Raw genomic sequence first — 23,074 nt, 5'->3', positions numbered from 1 at the left:
AGCTGTTGGCAACCATAGCTTGGGTTTGCCCCAGGCATGGCTGGTTCTGCGGCCCCAGTTTGGGCTCTGCCTGTACCCACCTGGCTCCGTGCTGGCCAGCTGCACTGCCTGGCAGCCTCAGCCCACCCTGACACACATGCTGGTGCTGCTGGAGGCAGCAGCAGCAGCAAGAGCCACTGGTGCCAGGGCTGAGCCTGGCCAGCTTCACCTGCAAAAACTGAAACCTGTTGCGCTGCGAGGAGGACTGCAATCTTCAGCTCTCATCTTCAGACAGCCATGCACGAGAGGTCCATGTTGGAAGGCCAAGCTGGCTGAGAGAGCACACACGAGGCTGCTTTGTGGCAATGTCACTGTGTCTCTTGCTGATGGTTTCCCACTGGGTGCTGGACCCCCCTTGCCGCCGTGGTAATGCATGAAAGGGTGGTGCGTGAGCCTCCCTGCTAGAGGTCGGCTTGAACAAGCGATGACACAAAGTATGTGCACGTCCCTCGGAAAACTCTTCCAAGCCCTCTGGAGACAGGACTAAGAAATCTCTGATCCAGCTGCCCCGGAGGCTTGGCCCAGAAAGCAGACGGCCCTGCTCTGAGGGGGGCCAGGGCTGATCCCCCCCAGCTCTGACCCCGCGTGTGGAGCAGGGGACAAGGGGGAGCTCAGACCCCCAGAGCTTCACCCGGCTGGAGCCCAGCCCAGCCCGGCCCTTCTCCTCCGCCCCGAGCCACCCTGCGCCTGGCACCCCCACGCCGTCCCGTTCCCCTCCCCAGGCTCCCCCGCCGCAGCGCTCGGGCTGCGGGGAAGCGCCCGGGACCGGGACAGGGCCCGCCGGCCAGCGTGGAGGATCCAGGCCAGCGCGCCGCCCCTCTGCGGCCCGCCCCGACCTCCAGCGCCCGCCACCGGCCGCTCCCCTCAGGGCCCCGCCGCGGGGAGGGGCCGCGAGGCCGCCGCGGCGCGGCCCGGCCCGGCCCCTTCCGGCGGCGGCGGCGGCGGCGATGGCGGTGCCGGCGGAGGCGGGGGGAGGCCGGCAGCGGGCCCTGGCCGCCGGCTCGCCCGTGGACTACATGAGCATCACCAGCTTCCCGCGGCTGCCCGAGGAGGAGGCGGGCAGCGCGGCCGAGGGCGGCCTCCGCTCCCGGAAGGAGGAGGACGCGTTCCTGGGCGAGCAGGACACGGGTGAGGGGCGGCGGCCGAGCCCGCCCGCGTGCCCCCGGCCCCCGCCGACCCCCGGCCGGCCCTCCCCCCCTCCTCAGGCCCCCCACTCCACCCGCGGCCCCGAGCCCGCCCGCCGCCGCCAGCAGGCCGGCTTCGGGGGTCCCCTCAAACCGCAGCCCCCCCGCTCGCCCTCCGAACCGCCTTCCCCGGCGCTGCCGGCCCTCGGCCGGGCAGAGGGGCTCCCTCTCCCCGGCCCCCAGGCAGGGAGCGGGGGGGCTCGCCGGGCTCCCAGGTCCTCGTTTCCCTTGCGGGGACGTGCCGGGAGCCGCGGGCACGGGAGAGCGCCAGAGATAGCGGGGGTCTGGCACGGAGCTAGAGGTCCCTCCCGCCAGGTGCGTGGCTGTAATAAAGTCGGGTGGTCCTGGATCCTTGTGAAAACCCTTTGCCTGTTTTTAGTCGATTGCTTCCTTCTCAGTAGTTCAGAGAAACGATTTTTCTCCCCCATGTCATGTTCCTCCAAGCAACGTCGCCCTTCACCCCCGGGGCTGCTCCGTAGCCTGCAGGCAGGTCTCTGCCCCATCGACCCTCAAACCCTGTTTGAGCAGGCCCCGCGTGCCCCGTGTCCTCTGCCTGCCCTGCTGTGACCACCGGGTGAAGTTCCCGTTGCCCGTTCTCGTCCTGTGCCATCCCGCACTGTTGGGGCGAAGCCACCGCATGCAGGTTTGCTGGAACAGCTCTTTGGAAAGCACAAGGCCTCTCGTCTCGCCGTGCAGATCACGAGCAGTGTTTGGTGCAGTTTTGGCTGTGCTGGTGCCCTGCCAGGCGCGGGGTCTCAGCCTCCCCGGGTGCCTGCATGTGGGGAGGCTGGAGGAGCTGCTGCTCTCCTGCAGCGTGGAAACTGGTGTTCATCTGACACTGCATGCGTGTTGCGAAAGCCAGCTGTGCTTCTCTGTGCCACGTTATCTGCTGGACTGGCAGGGAGGGAATCCAGACTTTTGGTTTCTACCACCCAGAGATCTCATTAATAGGACGAGCCCCTGTTGTGCTGTCGGTGCTGGGGACAGACCCCCCAAAGGACTCAACGGTCCCACGTTGCAGTGCCTGCCAGAGCCTGCAAGATGCTCCAGTCTCTGCTGACCCCTCTGCAGTGGCTCCAGAGCTGGGGTTGCCCTGGTTCCCCAAAGCACTGGTTCCCCCGTGAAGCCAATTCTCCTTCACAGCCCCCATGGAAGCCAAGTAGGGTTTGGTGGCTTCTCTTTCAAGTGTGGACATTGGTGGTGGGACGGGCACCTGTGTGTTGGCCTCGCAGGCTGCTCCTTGCCCTCTGTGCTCCTGACTAACCTCTTCCAGCTGCTCCTGTCCCCAAACCAACCACGGCCCTGCTGTCCCCATGCAGCACCAGTGGTCGCATAGACTAAGTGACTTGCCCAAGGCCGTGTGGGATGTTTGTGGCAGAGAACAAAGGGACTTGTGCTGGGTGGGAGAGGCCACCCTGGAGGGCCATGGCCTGTCCTTTCCCATGGTTGCTCCCTGAATATTCATGTCCCCTCGTGTTGGGCTAGCATGTCACCAGTGCTACAGAAGCAGAGTGGAGAGACTGTGTCCTGGAGGGGTGCGCTCCTAAATCACTGCAGCATGAATGAGATTAAATTCACCCTAAGGGGATTCCCTGGCTGCAGGGGGCTTACTTCTGGTTGCAGTATCACTGCAATTAAAACAAACTCCCTGCCTGGCCCCAGGAGAGCTGCACCCAGCAGGTCTTTTTAACATCATGGCAAGGACAGGGCTGGCAGTACCCAGGGAGATGCTGCCTGCCAGAGCAGATGGAGAGGCACGGTGGGATGTTGGGGGATGCAGAGTTTCCTGCTCACTCCCTTTGATACTGAAAAGCCGGTTGAAGAAACTCTCTAAGACTCGTTTTGGAGTCTTAGAGAGCAGGCATTCTTTATTGCAGTGCTGGATGCATGGGGGATAATTCCACCTAGTGTGCATGCCACAGCTTCAGCACAAACAGGTTATATGGAGTAACAATTACATATTAATCAAATTAGTATACATATACATAAAAATTATTGTAACTGATTATCATAGTACTGCCTACATCTGATCATGTGCAATGAAGAATTCATTTGAATCGAAGGGCTGCTTTTACGACCACTGACCTATTTGAGATTCTCTTGGCTGTCCTTGAAGTCCTTGTTCTTTGATCTTGAAGCTTAAGGCAGTTTCAATCACATGTGGTCAGTTTCAATATTGTTCTCATCTAGTGTACAGGAACATCTAGTCATAAGAGCAAAGAACTGCAAAACTTATGAGTAACTACCTCTACTAGTTAATTGCTTGGCTATACTTTTGTCTATTGTTTCAGTCATAGTGTTAGTGTAAGATTTCTAATAATTTTTTACCAAATCTCACTTTTACAGTCATCTAGCAGCAAACCAGTTTCCACAGCTGGTACAAAATATTAAAACCATCAGAATATTTAGACATACCATCAGAATATTTAGACATACCATACAGAATGTATGGACATATGCTATTACCTTCTCTCTTACCCCAAACCTGGGAAATGTCCCCTGTGTGGAGGGACAAGCTTCCTGTCTTTTCCACTTGGTGCTCTTCTTCTTCCCACCATGGATGCACGGGGCACTGCAGCCTCCGCTGGCTCTTGGCAGCCCACCAAAAAATTCATTCAGGAGCCCTGGATGATGCCCTGAGCCGCTTGGTCCCATTCAGTGCCTGGCAGGGACGGGCATGTCCCCACGGCTGCACCAGCAGTTCCACGTGCCCGGCAGCACTTGTGCGCAGGCAGGGCACGCTCAGCCAGCGTCCTCCCTGCCGCAAAGGCAGCAGCTGATGCAAGCAGAGATTCAAGGCATCTTTCAGAGCAAAAGAGAGACTTTTTCATCCTGCTGAGCATTGTTTGCTGTCTGGTGGATGCCCAGCAAAACCCTGCCCCATGGCATTTGCCATCTCAGAGCTGGGCATTCGGCAAGTGGCTTTATATCACAGTGGGCCTCATCAGCCGGAGGAAGCAAGAAATTAAAGCAGAGCCTTTCCTGCCATCAGAGCAGGTGGACGTGCCAAGGCCCCCTGGTTTGCAGGTTTGCTTCTCTCTGCCCTCGCTTTGCCATGCTTCCATAGAGGTATTTCCTGTGCCCAGGCCACACGTTTTGCTTCGCCTCTGTTTTGCTCAGGTGCTTTAGCTCAAGCATAGCTCCAAATAAGGCTGCTGGATTTTTTTTTTTTTTTAATCTTAATTTCCTCTTCTTCAGTCCTCCTGCATTTCAGAGACCTGTTTGCAAGTTGGTGCTGTTAAGAAACCCTCCAAATGGAGCAGTAACTGTGGGACCATTGCTGAAGACTGATGAGTGGACTGAAATGGAGCAAAATTCAGGGGTTTTTGCCCCTGTTAACTCCAGGGAAGTCAGTTTGGAATAACTAGAGCTAAAGGAAGGGATCAGTAAAATGACCTAAAGCAGCATCTGAGCCAGAAAGTCTCTTGAGAGCTGGGAACAATAGGGAAGGTAATAGCCTTGCTGGAAGGGGCACGGTGTAATGTTAGCGCTGGGTAAACACTGCAATAAGAGCCCCATGTTGCTCAATAACTAACACTTGTTTTCTCCCTGCTGCCCACAAAGACCCAGACTCCTTCCTGAAGTCTGCGCGTCTCCAGCGCCTGCCCTCATCCTCATCAGAGATGGGAAGCCAGGACGTGTCTCCTCTCCAGGAGACCAGCAAGGACCCTTTTTCTGGAGACTGCAGCTGCCGGCAGGATGGGCTGACTGTCATCATCACCGCCTGTCTGACCTTTGCCACAGGAGTCACGGTGGCCCTGATCATGCAGATCTATTTTGGGGACCCTCAGGTAAGACGAAACAGCAGCTTTGCAGTCAGGCTTTGGCTCCAAAAATAGGAGAAGCTCCCTAACTTTCCTCCTTGCCAGCAGTTTAGTGGGGTAAGTGCTGGTGGGCCCTGGCCAGTGTCAGTGAGACCCTGGGTGCTGAGTCTCTTTCTGCGATTCCACCTCCAGTTGTCTCAAAAGCTTTTTCCTGAAGCTGGGGGTTGTGCTCGGAGAGGTCAGCTGGGCTCTTGGCACTTGTCCTGTGGCCGGGGCATGGGTGGCTGTGCCTGGCAGGCTTGGGGATGTGGCCGGGGGGAAACGGGCAGCCCCACTGCTCTGTCTGCAGCTGTAGTTTGAGCCAGATGTGAATGCTTTCAGAAAGCAATCCTTAGTTAAGCAGTAGGCACCTTTCGTACATCTCCACTTGGAGAGAGTTTTACAGATCTGTATGCCCAGGCTTGCCTCTGGAAGGATCTGTCCAGGGCCAAGCAGGAAAATAGCTGAAAACAGAGCTAAGCCTCCTGCTAATCTGTCCCACAAAGTAGTGCTGAATTGCAGAGCAAAGGCAGCATTGCCATGGGGTCATACTTTCCTGGAGAACATCTCCTGCCAAGTACTGCAGCCTGAGAAGGGCCAAGGGGCAGCCAGTAGTCACCATCATCTTCTCCATATGCTGCCCAGCAGGGCAGAGCTGCCTGCAAGTCCACATGAAAGAGATCTGTTTTTTTTTAATTTATTGCTCTGTCACTGGCATGCAAAATGCAGCCGTTGGGAGTGGAGTGGCTTGGCCCTGTGGCTGACTGAGGTGCAGTGCCGGAGGGAGGCTGTGCAACACAGCCCCTTTCGTGGCACTGCTGGAAGGGCCAGTCCTGCCCACCGGCCTGCCGTGGCCCTTCCATCTTCGCACTTCCCACGGCCACTCTGGCTCATGCTGAGATGCTGCAATGTGTACTATAGGGTTAAAATGAACTTTTTAAAACTTTTTGTGATTGCATTATCACTGCCACTGGCACCAGGGAAGGATGAGAACAAGCTGTGGTACTGGGAGGGATGCTGCATTCTTTGCAGCGATATTCCTGTTTCCATGACCGCATTGCTGCAGTGCAGTGACAGCATGCTGTCGCCCATTGCTCTTGAGGATTAGTCCAACCCTGCTCTGGGGTTATGGAGGACAGGGTGAGATGTGGCCCACCAGCTTAGCATGTCTAGTGTTGAAAGCAGCTAAGTTGATGGCCGTGGCTACATGCAGAGATGCCACAGCTGCCCTGGTGCAGGGATGTGCCAAGGGACATGTTACTCCCACTGGCATTTGGAGGCACCTGCAAATGCAGATCAGCCACAGTCTTGGCACTGGCCTCAGGCTTCAGGTGCCAGAGAGCTGGGCGAAGATCTGGGCAGCCCCAGCACCCCTCCCTGGTCACAACCACTCTCCTTTTCCGGCAGATCTTCCACCGTGGTGCCGTGGTCACGGATGCTGCCCGCTGCACGGCGCTGGGCATAGAGGTGCTCAACAAGCAGGGCTCCTCAGTAGATGCGGCCATTGCCTCAGCCCTCTGTGCGGGAATTGTCAACCCCCACACGTCAGGGATTGGCGGGTAAGTGTTGGTTACTCACCCTCTGCTGTTGTCTGCAGTTGTCCTCAGGCAGGTGGTTTCCCTACCAGCTGAGACGTGCCTTCATGGTAGCCCGAGTCCCAGCACGTGGTACCAGGTCTCTGACATCAGGCAGTGGACGTGTCCACGTCTGCACAGGGACAGGGATCCTTCCTGTGCACCAACTTGACAGCGAGGGACAGAGACCCCCAGGGAGGGAAAAGCTGCGTCTGCCATAGTGGCTGCCAGAAAAATCCAAGCCTTAGGCTCGAGAGAGTTGAAAAAGTGACTACAGATTGCCGAGCCCCTCTGCGAGCGTGCCAAGAGCTTGCAACACCCTGGGCTCAGTCCCAATGCTTTCAGAGATTGAGTGCTTCCCTCCATAAGCTCTGCTCCTGCTGCAACAGGAGGCTGAGGTCCGAGCCAGGCTCTGGGCAGCAGCCAGGGGAGGCACGGCGGTGAGGGGTGGCCTCCTCCCAGCCCTCATCCCCAGGGTGGCATCCACGTGAGCCTGGTGCTCTCGGCTCTGCAGGAGGTCTCAGGAGCGTTGCATAAATGACCACCACCCGATAGCTTCTCCAGGCTGCGCCTCGGATTGCTGTTGTAAGCAAAAACCCTGTTCTGTTGCAAAACTGCTCAGATTAGAAAGAAAATGGCAGATATTCCCAGCCTGGCAGTGGAACACAACCAGTGGCCCTCTGGCCAGGCTGGCAGGGACTGATCCAGCCTTGCTGCAGGCTCAGCATGGGGGCTGCCTGCATCCCGCACTGACCCTGGCTCAGTTGTCCTGAACTGCTCTCTGGGAAAGGGCAGCAGCATTCCCCTGCGCCGCTGGCCAGCCCTGGGTTACTGCTGAGGCTGGTGACCTGCTACGATGGCCCCACCATGACGGGACTGGGCCTGGCCCCAGTGGCACCCGTGCTCTTCATTTTGGCTGTGTGGCCCGGCTGTTGCAGGGACAGCCGGTGCTGTGCCATGACCCCTGTCTCGCTGCAGGGGTGGGGTGATGCTGGTCCACGACATTCGGAAGAACAGGAGCTGGGTGATCGACTTCCGTGAGGTGGCTCCCCTGGGCATCCCACTGGAGGGGGACCTGCAGAAGGACACCAAGGTGAGGACCAGTGTCCCATGGCCGACCCCTCCAGGGCTGTAGCTGGCTGATGTCACCAGCTCTCCTCTTGCCACAACTTTCAGGCCGAGGGGGAGATGCCCGGGGAAGCAACAAGAGGCCTCTCCCACCATGGGAGATCCCAGCCCCTACAGACATGCAGAGTCCAGGGAAGATACTTCTTTGGCAGGCCCAAAACAGCTGGAGCCTGCAGGGCTTGGGGAGTAGAGGCATGTCCCTCTGGCAGTGGGGACCTGTAAGAACAGGAGTCCCAGGAAGGAGCAGAATCCCATGTCGTTCTGCTGAGTTATTTCTCCTGACCAGACTGGGTTGAGACCAGGATTGAATTTGCCTCTTTCCTTCCAAAAACTTGCTCCCTAATTTAGTGTGTTGCTACAGACCTCCTCCCCTCTCCTAAAGACCATGCAGACATTTCCCATGTAAACATGACTTGCATCTCCTTGACTTGCAACTGGGGACCATGTCCCATGACCTCATGGGAAGGAGACTACTCTTCCTTTTTGTCCTTCCTATTTTACAGCCAGGTCTGCTCGTGGGCGTACCAGGCATGATACAAGGAATGCACCAAGCGCACAAGTTACACGGGAGGTAAGACTCGAGGCTGGCACAGGCAGGCTGTCCTCATGCCACACAGGCTGTGCCCTGGGGTCCCTGTGGGGGAGCTGGGAGCACACGAGCCCTTGTCATCAGACCCTGTTCTCAGCCACCAGTCACAACCATCAGCTAAGGTGTATTTGGAGGCTTGTGTTGACAAATATGTTCATTTTTTGGTACTTCATTTAACAAAAGAAAAAATTCAGCTTGGTCAGGTTTTCTGCAAAGCAAAATCTTGGCTAACAAGACAGACAATAAATGTTCTCTTAGAAATAGGCACAGAACATTTTCATGCATGTCTGTGTATTTTCATTCTCTCTTTAGCTGGACCCTAAGAAGTGTGGCTCTCCTTGATGCCCTGTTGGGACAGGGAGGGAGGGATCTGAATGACTTGTTCAGGGCTGGAGCCTGGCTTGAGATTTTGCTCCAGAGATGCCCCCTCCCCTGTCTTTGCACTGACGTTCCTCTCTGATGCACATCGTGGAGCACTGAGTTGATCCTGCTAAAAAGAAACAACCCACTGAAAGCTCCTTTTGGCCACTGCTGGCTACACAGCCTGGTATTTCAGGAGCCTCCTGACTGCAGAGCTGAGCCCTGCGCTTGCTTCCCACCACCCTGCCCTGCTGCACCCCTCCAAGGCACGTTTCTCCTTGTCCTTTCTCCTTTGGCAGACTCCCATGGTCCAAGCTGCTGGGCCTCGCGGCCGCTGTTGCCCACGATGGGTTTAATGTCACACACGATTTGGGTGAGTACCTGATGGGGACCCAAGGGTGGCTGCTCAGCACGGAGGAGCACACTGGCCACTGTGCTTGGGTGCGAGGCAGCTGGGGATGTAGATGGTTATTCATGGGAGATTAAGGCTCTTTGCACCTGGAGATGGATGGTGTTGGGAGCTGAGCAACGCGTGAGCCATGGTCAGGCAAGGGGAGAGTGTGGTGGCAGCAAAACTGGAGCCCTTTCCCAGGGCTGGTCAGGGACAGGTCAGAGCAGCCCACGCTGGGCAGCTGCCCAGGGCCAGCCAGGGAAGGGCACTGGGGTTTCTCTGGGTTTCCTTCCCAGCTCTAATGGATGCATGATCCAGCCTCCCTCTAGTTTTGAAATAGGGCAAGAGGCAGCAGCAAGTCTCCAGCATCCCCATCAGGTGCACAGTGACTCCAGGTCCCCTGCGCGTTCCTGCACCCTGGCTTTTCTGGATGTCCTTCCCCTTCTCGCCCGCAGCCAAAGCCATAAGTGAACTGAAGGACCTGAACTACTCTGACAAATTTCGGGAGATCTTCCTGCCGGATGGCCAGCCCTTGGTGCCTGGCATGTTTGTCAGGCGCCTGGACCTCGCAGCTGTCCTGGAACTGGTGGGGGCAGAAGGCGTGTCAGCTTTCTACAGTGGAAATTTGACCCAAGAGATAATCTCTGAGGTGAGCCACGTCTGTCCCTGTGTCTGCCCCAGACCACACAGCACAGCCCGGGCTGGGGGTGCCACCTGCCATGTCATCTGCTGAAGGTGACAACCTGGAGATAAGCCATAGCCAAGTGTCAGCACAATGATGGGGACAAATGCATGGAGCATCTTTCTTTCCTGTCCCTGTCACTGCAGTGGTGTAAGTGACACGCGGGTCACATCCACAGCCTACAGAAGCAAAACCTCCATTTTGTCTATAACCAGGACAGACTGTTTTTTCTAAGGAAAAAAATCTTAATTTCAAGCCCCGCTCTGGGCTGTGTTAATATTAGTGGCAACCCCCTTTTCCCCATAAGGAGAGGTGTCCTGCTGTTGAGAAGCAAATTTTTCTTGTTAATGGGACTGTGAGATATAGACTCCAGGAAAATGGTTTAAAAATAAAACTGTGAGCCTTGGGAGCAGAAGATCAGACAGGCTTGGTCCCACTTAGGGTTGCCCTAGTTTAACTCCCATTGTTAGAGGTTCTCTGGAAAAAATAGCATCAACAAACAAAGTAATTATTCTGGTAAAAAAACCAAAACAACAAACAACTTTTATACCTGGGTGGCTGCAATCAGGGTGGTTGGTGGCACAATTTTTCCCTACCACCTTGGTTCAAGTGATGCACCTTCAACATGTCGTCAGTAATTGGGAAGGGATTCATTCAGCTCAAGCCTTAGATATTTGTGAGCTCTGTGTTTGGAGATCTCCTAAGGTTCACCTGGACCACAGCAGAGGTAGAGAACAAGGAACAGGAAAAGTCCCAAGCTTGTGGTGCATCTCCGCAGCTAAACCCTCCTTTATCACCCCGTTCCCCAGACCTGAGGGCTGCTGCAGGGACGCACAAACTCTCTATGGAGGAGCAAGGCCCAGGGTTGCAACAGCAAAGACCCTGCAAGCTCTGGGATCAAGTGCGCAATTCCAGCTTTGGTTGCAGAGCAAAGCAAAGTGCTGGCTTCCCACAGTGGTTATTGTTCCAGCAAAGGGAGGGCATCAACATGGTGAAATCAAGTAAAGCTCCAAAACACCCTACCCTTTGTTTCTATCCTGTGGCAGGAAGGCACGGGTGCAAAAAAGTGCTCTCTGGGGAATTTGAGATGGTGTCTGCAGTGTGTGGCTGGCCAAGGCTTCTCCCCTTTCTGTGCCATCAGGCTCCTCCTGCCCCACTCCCCACTGCTTTGCCCAGGCTTTCCGCTGGCTGAGCTCCAGGGAGCCAGCTCCTGGCACAGGCTCATCTCAGCTGTTGGGTTCAGCCTGGCCTGTTCTCTGGGACTGCTTTGGGAAGGAGGCAGGGATCCCCTGTAGGGGATACATCTTCTTTTGCAGCTTTGGGGTGGTTTGACATGCTGCCCCCCCACAACGTGCCCTGCATTAGCTTTCCTGCTCCAGTCATTCATCCATTTCTGCCACAGAAGGAGTTTTCTTGACAAGTTAGCTGGCTAGTTTAGAAATCAGAGCATGCACAGGTTATTTGTTCTTGCGCATTTTTGAATGGAAATCCAGAGGACTCATAGCAGCTACTCACCCCAGCAGAACCTCTCACCAGGTTGTGTCACTTCTCCTGGGTGGCGAAAGAGTTGGCCCATGAGCACAGTAGCACCTGTATGCTGACTGAGAGTATTACCTACTTCAGGAGATCTTAAGATCAGCGGAATGCAGTTGTGATGGTCCTACCTCATCTCCATCATGACTCAACCACAGAAGACCTGCAGTGGAGGGAATTACCCATCTTTACCATGTTCATGAAAATTACCAAGCCCAGTAAATTGTAACTCTGGGAGAGTCTTACAGAAAGACCAAGGGTACAGCAGACCCACTGTCACCTGAAATAATTAAAAATAAGTTGGGAATTGTATGCTAAAAATTTCTAGTGATGACAACCTGCTATACCCATGTTCCTTCTCTCCCGGATCCATATAGATCTTTTATCCTGGCAGTATTCAAATGCTTCATAACCTTTAACATACTCATGCTTGCCACCCAGGGGAGAGAAGGCTGTGAGGCAGTGCCAGTCCCCATTGTCACAGGTAGGCAGAACATCTACAAAGCACCCATGGGGTAGGTGAGCTTTTGGAGGTGAGCTGCAGAGCCTTCCAGCAGTGGTGAATGGTGAGCCAGGCCACCAAGGCCATGAAAGCACAGATTTTCAGGGTATGCTGAGGAACCTGGCACTTGGCTTGGGAATCTCAGTGGTATTTGTTTGACAGTGTGGTGTATGTTCATCTGGGCAAGCTCGAGGAACACAGAAAGCCTTGACCCAGCTTTCTCAGTGTGCGCTGCTTTACTCTCCTACACAGGTCCACAGCTATGGAGGAGTCTTGGTGGAGGAAGACTTCAGCAATTACAGTGTCACAGTGGAGAATCCCATCCACACAGTCTATCAAGGTAAATGCCTGACCCATTGCCATGCAACTCCAGTTAAAAGTTTGCTTCACCTGGCAAGAGGTGGCGACAGTATTTAACAAGAGTTGAAGTCACAGCTGTGCTGAGGCATCTGCAGAAAAGCCCTCCAGGGTGTTTCCTGCTATTGCCTGCTGACACTGATGCATCCTAGGCAGTTCAGGAAGTTTTCAGCACTTCAAAATGGGCCTGTTTTTTCCTTGGTAGTGACCAATGGTATTTTGATAGTGTTAAAGTATAAAGATGCAATATGATAACATATTGATGCAATGTCTGGATAGAAGCTGGACCATAGGCTAGCACCTACGTCAGAAGGCAGTTCCCAAAGTTGATCTACAACGGAGAAAAACATACTTTATGCAAAAAGTTTCTAAATTGTCATTCTTTTCTAGGAATCCCTGTGTTTACTCTCCATACAGCTGTAATGTTGCAAACCCATTTTATCTCCGTTTTTCCATACTGCAGCCCAGAAACCAACCAGCTAACCAAAAAGAACTGAATTTCAGATGTAAAAAAAGCATCCCTATTTAGGCTTCCTTCATCCATCATAGAGAAACAGAAAGATACAACAGGAATGTTTTGGGAAATCCTTTTCAAATCATGTTACTTTCCATTATTTCCCCTCAAATCTGGAAAGGTTTCCCTGTCCTCAAGGACACTAGCTTATGGGAAAGTGTTATAACTGGACAGTATCTGACAAAAGCAGCTTCATTCCTCTCTTCTTTCCTTCACAGGTCATCTTGTTTTCAGTCCCCCACCTCCACATGCAGGTCCTGCACTGATCACAGCACTGAACATCCTTGAGGGCTTTAATATCACAAGTCAAGTATCCAGGGGGAATATCTTGCACTGGATGGCAGAGGTGAGAGGAGATTCAACATTTGCTGAATTTCTTGTGCTGCTAGAGAATAATTTATTTGTTGCTTGGTTGTACAAAAATATTTGTAGGTAATTCCCAGAGGAGAACGACCAAATAGACTGCTAAGGTGCAAATTTGAGCTGTTCTCCTGCCTCAGGTGGGTGCAGGTGCTGGAGCCTCCTGCTCAGCTGAGCTCTTCCTTCCTTAGGCAGAGCTTTTTCAGAAGAACAGTCTGTGACTTTTGCCCATCTCTTGTACACGATCGTCTCTTCAGAATGACCCCACAGCAGCTCAGGGTGGTCCCATCTCTTTCCTCCACCTCTTATGCTCCAGTGGCCCTGGCCATACCAGAAAACCAGAGCTCTGCTAGGGCGCTGCAAGGAGAGTAGCAATCTGATGCTGCAAGCAAAAACCCATGTGTGGCAATGACAAGGAAAACTGACCCAACACTATATTTTTTCAAAATCCTTACATTTTACCCCACCTCATGATCTCAGTGGTCTAGATCATGATTTTTCTAGTATTTAGGGCTGTCAGCCCTACCAAAACATTGCAGCTTCCCAGGAAGTCAAGCAAGTGCTCTGTTTCATGCCCTGCAAGGAGTCCTACATTCTTAGATGCTTAACAGATCGACAGCTGGGTTTTATGAGTTGGGAATTTTAAGCAAGGATGTAACCACATCCTTGTAGCAGACAGGACAGTGGGTGCTTGGAAGTTATTGCCTCTCAGCAAAAATGCAACAGCTGGAGGTGTTACATGCTGCTACGCCTGTGCAGAAGCAGAGGAGGTTGACTCACCTAAATTATTTTTGAGCTCTCTTCAGGAAGCTTTGGATGAATCTGTTTGCTCTGCATTTGCACCAGGCCAAGAGTTTCACCCATTGGTTATCATGTCCCAGCTTAGGAACAGCAACCTCCAGATAAAGGGCAGTCACTTCAGAAGATGTGTAACCCTGATCTTGGGATCTTACTTGGGATCACACGGCTGAACACATGGCTGAGATTTAGTGCTAAGTCAGCACCAGATAGTCCAGCCCTGGGACAGCCATGACCAAGATGACCTTAACCTGTGCCTATGGGGTGGATGTGGTCTGCTTGTTTCAGTGGAGCTCTTCCTTGGCCACCAAGCCTCTTGTACCTCCTCTGTATGGTATGGTGGTCAGGAGACTGTTTCATGGAAATGCCACCTTCTCCAGAAGTTAATCATGTTCTACGCTGTACATCAGAAGATAAATGATGATGCTTCAGGAGAAGTTGTTGATGCGTGGCACATGTCAAAACAGAAGTCACATCTAGCTATCTACCTGCAGCATAATGTACTGTCTTGAATCTTGAATGAAAATGGGATGACCTGCAAGCTGAAAGTCTAGTGCATTTCTGCTAGGCCCAAGCTGGCTTGATTGAAGAGCACATTTCTCCTTGTGGTTGTCCCCTGGCTATGCACTGTAACACCAGGGCTGGATAAACTGTGTCTTTTGAAATTGCATCTTCCCATTTTTGATGGACTGGCTTAGGCAGGATTCTGCATGTATGAGAAACCAGATGCCTTCCCCTTTTTACACCATCATTCCCTTAAGTGTGCTGGGACTAACGCTTTCTGTTCAAACACTTCGGATGACTTACAACTAGGAACATGGGTAGCAGCTGGTGAGCAGAATAGCTCATTTCTGCTCGGCAGTAGTGCTGCACCAGTGGAGCTGCCATCCAGAGGCAATGGCAAGCCCAGGACCCACTGTCCCACTGGGATTCAGTGTGATCTCTGCTGTTGTGGCGACCACTCAGGAATGGAAATAGAAAGTAAGTGGCATCCTGGTGACCCTGTCTGCCAGCTGGAAATGCAGCTGAACCACTGAGCTGGGCTGAGCCAGCTGGTCAGCTCCTGCCAGGCATGTTCCACCTTGTGCAAACACTGCTGCATACGCTTGGCTCCTACAGCACACAGTTTGCCATGCCAAACTGATGCTTTTTGGTCCCCATACTCATGTGTGGCAGCCCTTTGCACTGAGGTATTCCCAGGACCAGGCTTTTAGACATTTTTCTTCATAGGCTTCAGCCAACATGCCAGGAGACCAGATACCTCTTCCTGTTTGGAGTATCAAAAGTTGTATTTCCAGGGCCACTTAAATGTTTTTCTTTCTTTCTTTGTGTGTTCAATTCAGACATTAAAAATAGCCCTGAGTCTAGCTAGCAACCTGGGAGACCCATCGGATGATGTATCCGTCACTCACGCTGCAGAAGACATGGTGAGGTAGGTCCGAGGCTGACAGGCACAGTGACAGTTGCAAGATATGTGGTTTGGATATCATTCCTGGATTTGCTCTTTTCAGTGCACAGGGGAAGCTGAGGTTATTCTACTTCTGTTTTACTGAGGAAAGGTCAGTCCTTGGGTGTCCTCCTAGGGCTCACTCTTCAACAAGGATCACAGCTGATAACATGGGGCTCTGGGGAATGGTCATGGAATGTCCTCACACAGAGGTTTCCTGGAGCCAGCTTGATCTTGAGGGTTCCTCCCACTTTCTCACCTCTCTAAATATTCCTTCTCAGCAGGTCAAACAAACAGCCATCCACATGACCATGACCACACATGCAGTTTCGGGCTCTCCCTTCCCCACCATGGGGCTTGGGTGCCTTTGCAGTACACCCAGACATGCGGGAGAGGCCAGGCCTGGGGTTTCAGCCCAGCCTCCTACCTCAGAGCCAGGTCCAGCCATGGGTGGTGGCCAGAGCAGGACCTGACTTGCCAGTCCTGGAGGACTGGCATTCAGCTGGGTGGTGCCAGCCCCTGTCCATTGGGGGTGAGTTTACCACTGTAGACAGAGCCCAGGACGTCCACAGCGTTGTCTCTCTGTGTGGACTGAGCCATCTTATCTCCTTCCATCGCGTGAACCAAAGGAGCTGCCTGTCCTCAGTGCCAGCCCTCTCAGGAAGACACCGCCAGTAGCTGTGTAGATGTACCCCCACAGAGAGACCAAGAGACGTTCAACTTCCTAGGCTCATGGCTTGCTTTCCTCTTTCCCTCCCTCATTGCTGAAGTAAATCAGAAGCTAATTCCCTGCGCCAGCTGATTAATGACTCCCAGTCCTTCTCGTCTGATCTCCGCATGCCTCACTTCTCCGTGGAGAGTGGACCCGCTGCTAGCCAGGTGCTTGTCATGGGGCCCGATGACTTCATTGTTGCTGTTGTAAGGTAAAGGATTTACTTCTTCCCTCCATAATGTACTCAGAGGGTGGGAGCAGGGAGAAGAAAACAGGTTCAACAGGACAGGATGGGACCAGACCTGGAGCAGCTGGGCTGCTCTGTCCCAGTTAGTCCTGCAACAGAAGAAATAGTGAAGATGGGGTGGAGATGTGTGAGCTGGTGCTACTCTGCCCTGTGCAATCCCACAGCCCTCTCATAGTGAAACATGTCTGGATTGGCCTGAATCTGCTCCCTGGATGGCCAAATTTAAGGACTGATGGGGACATGGAGACAGGTCCATCAACCTAGAGGGGAATCCTTAAACACAGGGAGGGACAGAGCTGCCATCGCCCACATGGTTTCTGCTCCTAGGTATGTGGAGACTTTCACTCCTCACATCTAGCCAGCCCTAAAGAACTACCGAAGAGTCTATCAAGCCAGGATGGGACAGAAAATTGGAGCCCTGAAAGCCTCGAGGTGTACAGAAATCTCTGGGAGGATTTTTATGAGATTTCTTCATGTTTCTTTCAGTTCTTTGAATCATCCCTTTGGCAGTGGAATAATAACACCCTCTGGAATCCTCCTGAACAGCCAGATGTTGGACTTCTCCTGGCAAAATAAAACAATGAACCATTCTATTCCCAGGCCGGTAATGAATGACATGACAAATTCTTTATTTGAGCTGTCTGTACCATTTTTTTCATTTTTATTCTCATCTCCACAACAGGGAGGCTATTTAATGCCTTAATAATTGAGAGACAATAGTCTGTAGAAAGCTCCTATTTTTTCATTATATGAGCCACTGAAACGGAGTAAACAGAAGGTTTCATGTGTATCAGTTATCATTATAATGCAGTTTTATCAAATGACGCTGTACATCTCAGCTACCTATTTTCCCTGCAGTCCAGATGCACTTTAAAGCAATCATCCTTTTCTGTGGACTTGAATTAAGGACTCTTTTTATGAATTGCTGCTCTTCAGGTTTAAAAGTAACAGATAGCAGAAAAAAAATCTTCAGGTCTTGGAAAGAAACAACTGCAGACCAGTATTGGTGGCTTCCAGTGCTGCCTTGTTGTTTCTTCTTGCCGTGTATTGAAAAACCATCCCACTTTGCTGGGTTGGTACTTTAGAAGTGGGTGAATGGGTCTGTGTACCTTCTGTAAAAGAGAGCGATGGTGTGAAACGGGACAGATCCTGTTAACACCAGAGAGCATTATCATAGCAGTGAGGATGTCAGCCTTGTAAAACTACACAAGTGCAATTGTTGGCTGAAGCATAAAGAGTAAGAGGTTAATCTGCACAACTTGAGCACCAGCAAAGCTTTAGTGAGCTTGCTGAAATTTTTTGGTCTGTCTTTTCTTCAACTGCAGCAAAATCTCATTCAGCCTCGGAAACGACCCCTGTCTTTCCTGTTACCCACCATCGTGAGACCATCCGAGGGGATGTGCGGGACGTACCTATGTCTGGGAGCTAACAATGGGGACAAAGCCTTGAGCAGCATCATTCAGGTCAGTGCTGCGTCTGGGCACCTGCCCTCTCAGAGCAGCTGTTGAGCTCAACACTGAATAGGGTCCCTTCCTGTAGTACAGGCTTTCCCTTCTTTACGTCCCAGGCTCTGTTGAAACTGGTGGCCACAGGATTACCAGTTCATTCTTTAATGTCACCAGTTCCACATATTTGTTTTTTCAAATCTCTAAAAGCTACCAGTTTACTTCTCTTGCACCTTTCCTGGTGGCACCACTCATAATTGTAGAGGAAAAGCATCTTGGCAAAATCCATAATAGTTTTGTGTCATTCTAATACCTGTTAAAAGCTTATTTTAAGGATCATTAGGAAAAAAAAAGGAGCATTTTGTATTCAGAGAATTGCAGGAGACTGGCAGCCCTTTAGACCTTTTCCCCATGAAAAGCTCCTTTTAGTGCATTCCCGACTGAATTGCTCAGCACTTGCTATAAATTGGGCAGCTCCTCCTAATTTATGATTTGTAATGAGGTGAAGTACTTGCCAATAGCTTGAGTGCATGCACAACGGCAATGGATTGCTAAAAAGAAAGGCACAACAAGAATGGCTCCCATTTTCCTTACCTTTTGGAAGGCATTATTCGGAGCAGAACTAAAGCCAACCATTGCTTCCTAATGCTTTGTTTGGAGAAGTCACGTCCTGAGCTTTTGGCTGTAACTAACAAGTATTTAGAGGTTACATCACATTCCAGACACACAACTCTCCTAATTTAGCAGGAACTATGTGACAAAAAGCCCATGCAATCCTGAAAAGGTACCACTTTTCCACCAACAATATACAGGCTGTATTTCAAGAGCCTCTTTGTATGTGCAAAACCCTGCATTAGTTCATGCAGTTTGGTAAATGGTTCAAAATGTTCTTTGCCTGCTGCATCTGCAGATGTTGGAGCCACCAATTAGGGGGATGCTCGGGAAGTTGGCTTCTCCTATTCTCATTACTTGTTTTTATTATTGAGGATCTTTTATTCTTTTGCAGGTTTTGGTAAATGTTTTAACATTTAACAAGAATCTGAGTGAAAGTTTGTCACTTGGTCGACTTCACCCACAGCTTCAGTCTAACATCTTGCAGGTTGACAGTGAGTATGGACACTGGGTGTGGTGCAGCCTACAAATCTAGCGTGTTTAGAAAAGGAGCAGGATTTTCTTAGCACACTGCTGTGGAAGTGCGGCAGCCTGGCACACAGCTCACTGTGTTCTAGGGTCCTCAGTGGGTGCAGAGGGTTTTGGGGAAGACAGGAAGCAGCAACCTAGCTTCTTCAAAGCTTGGAGCCCTTACTGAGCCATGCCCTCTCCCTCTTGTCTTAGGAATACTCCCTGGCCCCTCCAACACCACCTGTCCAAACTCTTCCAGGTGCTTCTCCCCAACCCTCCCTCTGTCCCAGCTCACGTCCTGGTAGCAGCCTTGTCCTGTGCTTAAAACCTTTTGCAATCTGATGCCACTGAAGATATCCAAATAAACAAGACTGCAACCACAATTTCACCCAGACAGGTCCTGAATGCTAGCAGATCTTCCTACACTTTATTACCACTGCCATAAATGATATTCTTTCACTTCGTAGTCCATGTCCCTTAACTCCACCAGCTGGGGAGAAAACAAGGCTTATGGCAAGGCTTGTAGCTTGACAGTGCTGGAAATGCAGCATCAATGCTGACACTCTGGAGACTGTACTGCCAGCTCTTGTCCTTGTTATTACAAGTCTTCATCTATCTGTTGTTTTTCACAAAGCCCCATACCTTACCGGAGTGAAACATAAGTGAAATTTGGTTCTTATTTCACACAAAATAGCCAAAGTTTCTAGGCCTTCTCATTTCAGAGGAAAATCTAAAATCGTCTGGTGAGTGTGACCTGCAGACTTGGAAACTAGAATTAATTGAACCAAATCCAAAACTTCAGAAGGTCCTAATTTGTGGGTTTGGACATTTGGCATCAACAAGATATATGTTAAGACACATCTGCAATGTATATAGCTTAAATAACTGTGGGATTTCTGTGTGCCTGCTCAGTTTGTCCAGTTGCATTCCCAGTTTTGTATCCTCAGGCACTTCTATTCAGGCAGAAATTACAAAACGTCAAACAAACAAAATAAAAGCAGAAGAGCAAGGAACCTAAGGTAGATGGCTGGAAGATTAAGAAATACATGAAGGGGAAGTTGGAAGGTTTATCACAAACTTTGTCATTTGGCAACTTGTTTTACTATCATTTGTTTTGAGCTGCCTTACGTCTTATTTTGACTAATAACTGTTAATACTATTATTTGTAACTAAGCTCTTAAGAGCAGGGACTGCCTTGTGTACTGTAAGAAGAATAACTACAATAGGTGCCAGATCCTTTCATTTCCCCCACCGCACAGAGCACTGCCCATCTCTGAACAGCCTTTGCTGTTTGCTGAGAGCTGAGAGAGTGAGTGCTGGTCCTCCTCGACTGCTTGGCTCTCCCTAGCTGGGATGCCTTCTGAAGAGGCTGCAGGCAGTTTTCTTCACACTGCAGATCCCAAAAGGGTTAGAACAGAGGTTTGCGTCAAAGGCAACACTGGTTTCAGTTACAAATTCCTCTTTCAAAATCCCTGCAGGTGAGTTTCCTGAAGAAGATATTGAATTTCTTGTAGCCAGGGGCCATCAAGTGGATAAAGTCAAAGTGGTCTCCCTAGTTCATGGGGCCAGAAGAACCAACAGTTTCATCATTGGCCTGAAGGACCCCAGGAGCGTGGATGCTGCCGGAGCCACAATATTGTAGCACCTCCCAGATGACATGTTCACTGAACAAGGCTTAGGCAAATCAACCCAAGTGATGTGCATGTTCTGAAATGGCCCCTTCTCCATCCCCAGGGTGGTAGCCCTGCATACACACTGCTGAGTAGACTTTCTGCATTCCCCACCCAGGATGACACCAGAGGGGTTAGCTGCACCAACATACAGCTCTCTGTTTTTTTAATTTATTTTATTTTTAAATTATTTGAATTGCAAGCAGCTCAGTCCTTGTTATAGGAACGCAGGGAGCACACTTTTCTTTTGGCAGAGTATTGCTAATAATTCAGTCTTTTCAAAAGCCCAGTTCTAGCCAGCATCTTCATTTTAGTGAGCGGGAACATTAGCAAAGGAGAAAACAGCTGCTGATGATACTGTCATCTTCATCTCCCTGTCTTTCCCAAGTTCATTCTTTGCCTCTTGTGTAAACCAATAATAAATGCAGCCTGATGTAGTGTTTATAGGTGCCTGTAGCTGGAATATCAGGGAGTCCATTAATACTCTGTATGGGCCAGCTGATTTTTACCGGCATGCAGCCTCCTGTGTTAGTTCCTTTTCTCACATCACTACATACCTTGAATTTCAGGAGTAAGTATTTTGAATCAAGTTACTGTGCAGACTCATTGGCAGTCTGATTTTGTAACTGGAGCAATGGTTTTCAACTTCTAACAACTTGTGGACCCCCCAATAGTTTTCTTATAGAGGTTCAGCCTCTTCCATGGTGAATTTAAGCTTAGTGGTAGTGGGCTTAATTTTTTTAGATGCCTTTTGGGGATATCTTAGCAGTACTCCACAAACTTGTAAAAATCCACACAAACCATGGACCGAAAACCACATGGAGAGTGTTTAGGTAGGCTCAGGGTTTTCCTTACACTGCCTTATCTCAGTCTGCTCTGAAAGCCTGAATCATGTAATCCCTACACAGAGGCTTGGGATATTCTGCTTACTAAATTCATGCCTGTACTTCAGCTCTATATTTTAATACTGGCGGCTCTATTGCAAAAGCTGAAGAGAGTGAGAGAAAAGGTACAAACCAAACCAAACACTACTGAGATAATTTTCTGTCTGCAGCATGTAGTGCAAAATATAAGAGTACTTCTTCATTTCTTGTCTGAAATAGACTGAGGAAATAATACCACATCCGACAGCTGCACCATTTCATTCAACCCACATTTGGACATTTCCTTCTCTTTTTACTAGCAAGTTAGACAAAGACACCCGACACTAAAATATTCTAGAATTTGATCATTTTCTGCAGTCTAAAATTTGATGATTTCCTTCATGGTGCAAACGCATCTATGGCCACTGTACATATTATATATGTATGTCTGCTTATGGTTGTCTTGTTCTTTCATTTGATGATTACACCAGTCACCCCCAACCCTCCTCCTGAGGGACCCTGAAACACTCATCTATTTGTAACGCACCTTCTAATGCTCACTGCCATTTGATAGGGGGAGCATGCGGGTCATTTTGGGGCAGTCAGGGCGCTACTGCAGATAATCGGACTAATCATTCCTGCCAGCTGAGGATCTCAAAGCATCTTATGTGAAGCCTTGCAAGTTGCGCTGGGGAAGGACAGAGATGCTTTTATGCTCCGCTGACATGCAGCTACCCGTGAGAAGAGCATGGCAGCTACCTAGCAGACGGGAACATCAATGGTGTTTTCTGCTGCAAATGCATCAGTGGCCTCAGCTGAAAGGCAGGAGAAGTACAACATTGTCTTTGGGAAGTTGTCTTCTGTGCCACCACAGTGCCTGTAGGGCAAGAAAAGACTTTCTTCACCATAGGGACATCAAATCTGTTTATTTGTTTTTCTGTCATCAGCACTAGAGTTGGTCACAGCCCAAAGTCAGAGTGTTCATAAAACTTTACCTGTCTTGGAGCAGACCTCTTCAGGTTTCACAGGAAGGGAAGGATGCAGTTATGTGCGTTGAATCTCACTGGTGGAAATTTGGGGTTTTCTAGTACGGTACAGCAGTAATCTATCCCTTGGGCACAGAGGTTTACTGTGCACAGCCGCAAAATAAGTGGTCAAGTCATCGTCACTTCAGTACTTTGCATGGAATATCACAAAACACTTTGAAAGATAAAATTCCTCCTTATTAACTGAATTCGCCAACTCACTTCTGATGCTGGAAACTGTGTATTCATTTGGGAGTTAAAGACTCTGGTCTTGATTCAAAAGGGCACTTACACATCCCAAGGTACAATTTCACAGCAGTTATTCAGAATCTGAAAATAAAGCATGTTCCTAAGTGCTCTGCTGGATCATGGACTATGTTGCAAAAAAGAGAAAATTTAAAATAATCGGAAGATGGGACTTAGGCCTCTAGGTCATGGCTAAGAGAAGTAAAGATATTTTTAATTATTTCCCATTTTCTCTGTTTAAAAATGGCATCAGTATAGCACAGATGTATTCGATACAGAAACCTTTAATCTGCTAATTGGCCCAGTGTCTCTGATACTTTGAGTCCATCTGTTGGGATGAGATCTGATGAATTTAATGTGAGGTACCAAGAAATACCCAATGTTTCCTTCTGTACAGGTGAGAGAGACATTGTGAAATAAAGGGCCATGTTCTGGAGACATGTGTGTACAGAGTAAATGCATTGATTTCAACCCAGCTATTGC

The 23,074-nt window shown here is 50.4% G+C and overlaps 1 protein-coding gene across 3 annotated transcripts; it reads left to right on the top strand.

Annotated features, from left to right (window-relative positions):
- Positions 1–968: 968 nt before the first annotated feature.
- GGT7 (gamma-glutamyltransferase 7) lies at positions 969–23,029 on the top strand. 3 transcript variants are annotated; one of them, XM_075058127.1, is made up of 16 exons: positions 1,096–1,167; positions 4,422–4,673; positions 4,788–5,014; positions 6,434–6,585; positions 7,579–7,693; positions 8,232–8,299; positions 8,977–9,050; positions 9,524–9,717; positions 12,038–12,125; positions 12,875–13,002; positions 15,158–15,246; positions 16,032–16,184; positions 16,707–16,824; positions 17,546–17,683; positions 18,672–18,771; positions 20,266–23,029. In XM_075058127.1, exons 3-16 carry the CDS (start codon positions 4,847–4,849, stop codon positions 20,427–20,429), a joined length of 1,749 nt encoding a protein of 582 aa, XP_074914228.1. In that variant the 5' UTR covers positions 1,096–1,167; positions 4,422–4,673; positions 4,788–4,846; the 3' UTR covers positions 20,430–23,029. The 3 variants fall into 3 exon arrangements, with proteins under 3 accessions (XP_074914220.1, XP_074914212.1, XP_074914228.1); XM_075058119.1 differs by lacking the exon at positions 4,422–4,673 and having other exon boundaries at positions 969–1,167; positions 22,989–23,029; XM_075058111.1 differs by lacking the exon at positions 4,422–4,673 and having other exon boundaries at positions 969–1,167.
- The last annotated feature ends 45 nt before the right edge of the window (positions 23,030–23,074 follow it).

This window comes from Buteo buteo, chromosome 2, assembly GCF_964188355.1.
Source record: "Buteo buteo chromosome 2, bButBut1.hap1.1, whole genome shotgun sequence".
Classification (NCBI taxonomy): Eukaryota; Metazoa; Chordata; class Aves; order Accipitriformes; family Accipitridae; genus Buteo; species Buteo buteo.
Note: the sequence above shows the minus strand (reverse complement) of the source record. Positions and strands in the feature narration are given on the sequence as shown.

What these genes read in the sequence shown, in the direction of transcription:
- GGT7 (XM_075058111.1), top strand. Translation starts at nt 987, where the DNA reads ATGGCGGTGCCGGCGGAGGCGGGGGGAGGCCGGCAGCGGGCCCTGGCC. An exon ending in TAATGTCACACACGATTTGG is followed by an intron (nt 9,051 to 9,523) that starts GTGAGTACCTGA and finishes TCTCGCCCGCAG; the next exon opens with CCAAAGCCATAAGTGAACTG. An exon ending in CCCAAGAGATAATCTCTGAG is followed by an intron (nt 9,718 to 12,037) that starts GTGAGCCACGTC and finishes TCTCCTACACAG; the next exon opens with GTCCACAGCTATGGAGGAGT.